Source organism: Malaclemys terrapin, chromosome 12 (assembly GCF_027887155.1).
Source record: "Malaclemys terrapin pileata isolate rMalTer1 chromosome 12, rMalTer1.hap1, whole genome shotgun sequence".
Taxonomy (NCBI): Eukaryota; Metazoa; Chordata; order Testudines; family Emydidae; genus Malaclemys; species Malaclemys terrapin.
Genome location: NC_071516.1, coordinates 43,439,485 through 43,445,636, shown reverse-complemented (window position 1 = coordinate 43,445,636; position 6,152 = coordinate 43,439,485). Strand labels below are relative to the sequence as shown.

General features: G+C 39.8%; 1 protein-coding gene across 1 annotated transcript; it reads right to left on the bottom strand.

Moving 5' to 3' along the window:
• Nucleotides 1–277: 277 nt before the first annotated feature.
• LOC128846087 (olfactory receptor 13A1-like) lies at nt 278–1,216 on the bottom strand. Its single transcript, XM_054045160.1, has one exon. The coding sequence runs from the start codon at nt 1,214–1,216 to the stop codon at nt 278–280; it is 939 nt and encodes a 312-aa protein (XP_053901135.1).
• Nucleotides 1,217–6,152: the final 4,936 nt, after the last annotated feature.

The window sequence follows — 6,152 nt, the reverse complement described above, 5'->3', positions numbered from 1 at the left end:
AGATAGATAGATAGATAGATAGATAGATGTTGTAGCTGGGTTGGTCTCAGGATATTAGAGAAACAAAGTGGTTGAGGTGATATCTTTTACTGAATCAACTTCTATTGGTGACAGAGACAAACTGTTGAGCTACACAGAACTTAAGAAGACCTCTGTGTAGCCCAAAAGCTTGTCTCTCTCACCAACCAGAAGCTGGTTCAATAAAATATATTACCTCATCCATTTTGTCTCATAGACAGACAGCTAGCTAGCTAGCTAGCTAGATAGATAGATAATATTATTGTCTTTGAAATAACCCAAGTCTACTTATTAGTTTTCTGAGGGCCTCTTTGACCTCATTGTTTCTCAGAGAGTATATGATCGGGTTGAGTGCTGGAGTTATAACGGAATATAGGACAGTGATCACTTTGTCTCTGTCTGGAGAGTAGGCTGAGGAAGGGTGTATGTAGGTGTAAATGGCTGTGGAGTAGTACAAGATGACGACTATGAGGTGGGAGGAGCATGTGGAGAAGGCTTTCTTCTTGCCTTCCGTGGAGCGAATCTTTAAGATAGTTCTCAGGATGAAGAAATAGGACATTAAAGTTATCACACAGCTCCCTATCCCAAAGACTGCATCAGCCAGAAAAGCTAGGGTTTCATTGAGGCTGGTGTCTGAGCAGGAGAGTTTTAGAAATGGTGGTAATTCACAAAAGAAATGGTTGATGATGTTCGAGTTGAAGAAAGAAAGCTGGAGCACAAGTCCAGTGTGGACTGCAGAATTGGCCACCCCAATTATCCATATGCCAGCAATTAACCCAACACAAACCTCCTTCCTCATGATGATGGTGTAATGCAAAGGGTGGCAGATAGCAATATAGCGGTCAAAAGCCATGGCAGCAAGGACCAGAACTTCACTTACCAGAGTCCAAGTGAAGAGATAGATCTGTGCAATGCAACCTAAGAGGGCAATGGTCTTCCTGTGCTCCAGAAGGTTGTGCAGCATTTTGGGGATGGACACTGAGATGGATAAAAGGTTTATCAAGGACAAGTTGATGAGCAAGATGTACATAGGGGTGTGGAGCCTGCTGCTAGTAGTAATAGTGAGGACGATGAGGAGGTTTCCAGTAAGGGCTGCCATGTAGATGAAGATGAATACCACAAAGAGGAACATCTGGTGTTCAGGGAAGCTGGACAGACCCACCAAGATGAACTCTGTGAAAGAGGATTGGTTCTTCATTTCTGAATCTCCGCTACTCCTCACCTGTCGATATAGATCATATCATTGGGCCAGACCCTTAGCTGATGTAAATAAGTGTAGCTTTAAGGAAACCCAGAAGCCAAAGGAAAGACACTGATTTGCACCAGCTGTGGATTTGGTCTATTTACTCCAATAAAGTGATGTCAGTTTACACCAGCTAGGGGTCTGGCTAATTGATTTCAGTATAGCTACACCAATTCCTACCAGCTGGCCAGCTGGCCCATTGACTTAGAAGAACCTTATATAAATAAGAAGTAACTCCAGTGAAATTAATGGAGTTTCACTGAAATCATCATAGGGGAGATAAGAACGAGGCACATTACACCACAAATTTTAAAATTATCCATATCACAATGAAGGGACTAGAGCTGGTTTCAAGTAGCACTTTGGGGAACAGATACATATATTCCAAGGCCAGAAGGGACCACTGTGATCATTTAGTCTGACCTCCTGTATAACACAGTGATAGAACTCCCCCAAAGTAATTCCTATAGGAAAACTTTTAGGGGGAAAATATTGATTTAAAAATTATCAGTGATGGAGAATCCATCATGACCCTTGGTAAATTGTTCCTATGGTTAATTATCCTCATTGATAAAAACATTACTCTCCCCCCCCCCCATTTTAAACCAATGATCTCTGTCAACTTGACTAAGAAGTAATTCATGATTTACACCGGGGTGAGTAAGAGGAAAATCAGGCCCCATCCCATTGAGAAGGGTGTGTAGCAATATTTCTTCCTGAGAGGTCAATCATTAGAGACAGAGATATCAGCTAGAATTTTTGAAGGAGACTAAAAAGGAAGGCACCAAATCCCATTGACAAGAAATCCCAGTCTATACACACGGACTCCACATGTTAGCTGAGTCTGTCTACTCCTCTGATCTATCTATCTATCTATCTATCTATCATTTTGAATACAGAACATTAATTCTATTAAAATAGATCTGAATAAGTAGCTGTGAAAATTTACAATAGTGCACTATTTGGCTCTTTATATTTGAAGCTGAATTAACTATTTAAAAAAAAGTTTAAAATAATTGAATTCCTCAATATTTAAATAACATGTCCAGACAAGCAAACTAAACCAGTATAGATAATATGTGACAATTATAAAATATCTTTAAGCGATAACAACAATAGAGATATTACATGGTAGCCATGTGGAGATAGCTAGACAGGTAGAAAGATTGAAAAAGGTCAAAACCTTAGATAGATAGATAGATAGATAGATAGATAGATAGATAGATAGATAGAAGTTCAAATTCTTCAGTAATTAGATTAGTAAAAGAAAGAAAGAAAGCCTCTATTCCAACTCATTTATGACAGTCCAATGAATGATGATTTACCTTTAATATATGAAAATGTATAAATGGCACTGCCCTTTGAATTAGATAATTCAGTCTCCTTAGCTCTACTAGTCTTTCAACCACTTTCAAATTGTCACAGCTGGGAAGAGCTTTCTACTTCTTCTATTAGGCTGATGGCTGGATTTAAAGAGTTGTGTTTACTGTTGTCACAGCCCTCTCATGGATTTGAAGATTCCTTGGCCAGAAGGGACCATTGCAATCAACTACTCTGACCTCTGAACAACACAGGCCAGAGTGTGTCTCCCAATTTTACTATGGTCACCCTATCAGTTTTCAGCAATGAATGATCAGCATCACAATGCTTGTTAAATAACCTCCCAGTGTTATTAGAAGTGCGTACCTTATGTATCTTTTAGATGTTAATTATCTAAAGGCAGCACTGATCTTGTGTTTTAATTGTTTATGTTTCCTTTGGTGTCATGAACAAAACACCAAATTCCTTGGAGTGCAATAATGAGGGATAGATAGATAGACAGATAGACAGATAGATAGATAGAGTTTTATTATGTCCTTCCTTAGGAAAAGCTAATTCATAATTCATAGATTCATCGAGTTTCAGGGCAGAAGGGACCATCTGATCATCTACTCTGACCTTCTATACATCTTATGTCATTACATTTCACGCAGTTACCCCTGAGCTGAGCCCAATAACTTGAGTTTGAATAAAACATCTTTCCGAATGGCAGACACTCTGGATCTGAAGACATCAATAGATGGAGAATCCACCACAGGAGATGTACTGACTTATGTAAGATATGGATCTGTCCATGTGCATGAAAGCATATAGCTCCTGTATGCATAGGACCCAGTGTCGTGCCAGTGCAGACTCGGGCAATTGGGACCCCATATTGGCACCCTGTGCATGGCACAAGGTGCTGGCAGCTCCTTGGGTCACGATGGAGAAGTAGGGGTGACATCAATGCCCCATTTGATACCCCAGCTGTCATCTGCATCAGCACTCCGGACTCGGTGAATATTCCCAGAAGGCAGCCGGGCAACTCAAGCTGGAAGCACGGAATGGAGTTCTATAAGGCAAACTTTCAAAAGAGGCCTTTAAATCTAGGTGAACATAAGAACGGCCATACTGGGACAGACCAAAGGTCTATCTAGTCCAGTATCCTGTGTTCTGACAGTGGCCAATCCCAGGTGCCCCAGAGGAAATGAACAGAACAGGTAATCATCAGGTGATCCATCCCCTGCTGCCCATTCCCAGCTTCTGGCAAACAGAGGCTATGGACATCATTCCTGCCCATCCTGGCTAATAGCTATTGATGAACCTATCCCTCCATGAAATTATCTACTTCTTTTTTGAACCCTGTTATGACTGTCCAACTTGAGACACATCAAAAGCCAATTTCCAGCCACATCCATTGGCTTAAGTGGCAGGTTTAAGTCCTATATTACCACTAATATGCAATGAGACCTCAAAGGCCTTACCCAGACCTTACCCCTGGACTTCTCCAACTGAGGTCAGTGGGCAAACTGAGGGCCTTCTTCAGGTTCCACAGCCCCCTTCCTCAGGATTCACTTGGTCAAACTCTCATGGACAGGTTGAAGGTTGAGATTTTTTTTTATCCAAGTTATAACACTCAGGCCACCCAATATTATATTTAAGGCATCTTTGTGGTTCCTATTCTAATAAATGTGTGGTTAAATTGTAAATATGCAGTGAACTTACACAGAGAAAATACTGCCTACTAATCTAGCAAAGGCAAAACAAGAACTAATAGCTGGAAGCTGAAACCAGACACATTAACATTAGAAATGAGGTGTAATGACAGACCCTGGTCATTGGCAGGTGGGATCAAACCTGGGAACCTCTTGAACTAAATGCATGAGCCTTTACTGCATGAGCTAAAAACCACATGGCCCCTAGCTAAAGCTGTAGCAAACTCATTAATTTCTAAGTGGTCTTGGTGCCACTAGCGGAGACAGAGAACCATACCCAGGAGTTGTGAGGGTTACAAAGGCATGAATTGTTAACAGTAAGAGTGATTAACCATTGGATCAAACTACCAAAGGAAGTGATGGAGTGTCCATCTCTTGGTGCTTTAAAATCCAAACTGGTGCCTTTCTGGAGGATATGCTTTAGCCAATCACAGGTTATGCTTTAGTGAAACAAGTTGCTGGACTTGACTGGATGAGATTTCATAGCCTGTGTTATACAGGAAGTCAGAATAATGGTCACTTCTGGCCTTAAACTCTATGATCCTATGAAAACTTTAAAAGTAACATGTTTCTTATGCATTTTGGGGTTGGGGAGTGGTCTGAAACAGATGTGGCCAGCATACTAAACTGTGATTCAGAAGCTCTTGGATTCTATTCCCACCTCTGTCACCTGCCTGCTGGGTGACATTGGGCAAATTGTTTCACTTCTCCATGCCTCAGTTTCCTCATCTGTAAAATGAGGTTAATGATGCTTAGCTGCTTTGTAAAATGCTTTGAGCTCTACTGATGAAAATGCTATATCAGAAGCAGGCTGTGGTCCATTACTAGATGGAGATGGTAGAATTATCAATAATAAAGCAGAAAAGGAAGAAGAGTTCAAAAATATTTCTGTGTTGTAATGGGGGGGAGCAACAAATGATGTAATGTCATCATATGATGATGACAACAATCTTTCCATTCCATTAGTATCTGAGGAGGATGTTAAACAGCAGCTACTAAAGTTAGACACCTATAAATCAAAAGGTCCAGAGCATTTGCATCTAAGAGTTTTAAAAGAGCTGGCCGAGGAGCTTGCTGGACCATTAATGTTGGTTTTCATGAAGTTTTGGAACATCAGGGAAGTTCCATAAGACTCTAAGAGAGCTAATATTGTGCCAATATTTAAAAAGGGTAAACAGGATGACCAATTTAATTATAAGCTTGTCAATTTGACATCAGTCATGGGCATGGAATTGTAGCAGCAGATCTGGGACTCAATTAGAAAAGAGGATAATATAATTAATGTCAATCAATATGAGTTCATGGAAAATAGATTCTGTAAAACTAACTTGACATCCTTTTTTGATGAGATTACAAGTTGGTTGTTAAAGCTAATAGTCTGGATGTAATAGACTTCTGTAATGCATTTTACTTGATACCACATGACATTTTCATTAAAAATTAGAAAGATATAAAATTAGCATGCCACATATTAAGCGGAATAAAAGTTGGCTAACTGAGGTCTCAAAATATAAATATAAAAAGGGAATCATTATCAAACGGGTACATTTTTAGGGGGTCCCCATGGGGATCTTGGCCCTAAGCTATTTCACATTTTTATTAATGACCTAGACAAAAACATAAAATCATGATTGATTTTCAGGTGACACAACATTTAGGAGAATGGTAAATAAATAATGAAGAGGATAGGTCACAGATACTGAGTGATCTGGATCACTTGGTAAACTGGGAGCAAGTAAATAACATGACTTTCAATATGGCTAAATGTAAATGTATACATTAGGAATGATGAATGCCAGTCATACTTGCAAGATGGGGAATTATAACCTTGCAAGTAATGACTCTGAAAAAGATCTGTTGGATAATCAGCTGAATAT

Bases quoted from the DNA above. Each gene is read 5' to 3' on its own strand.
- LOC128846087 (XM_054045160.1), bottom strand. From the start codon at position 1,216: ATGAAGAACCAATCCTCTTTCACAGAGTTCATCTTGGTGGGTCTGTCC.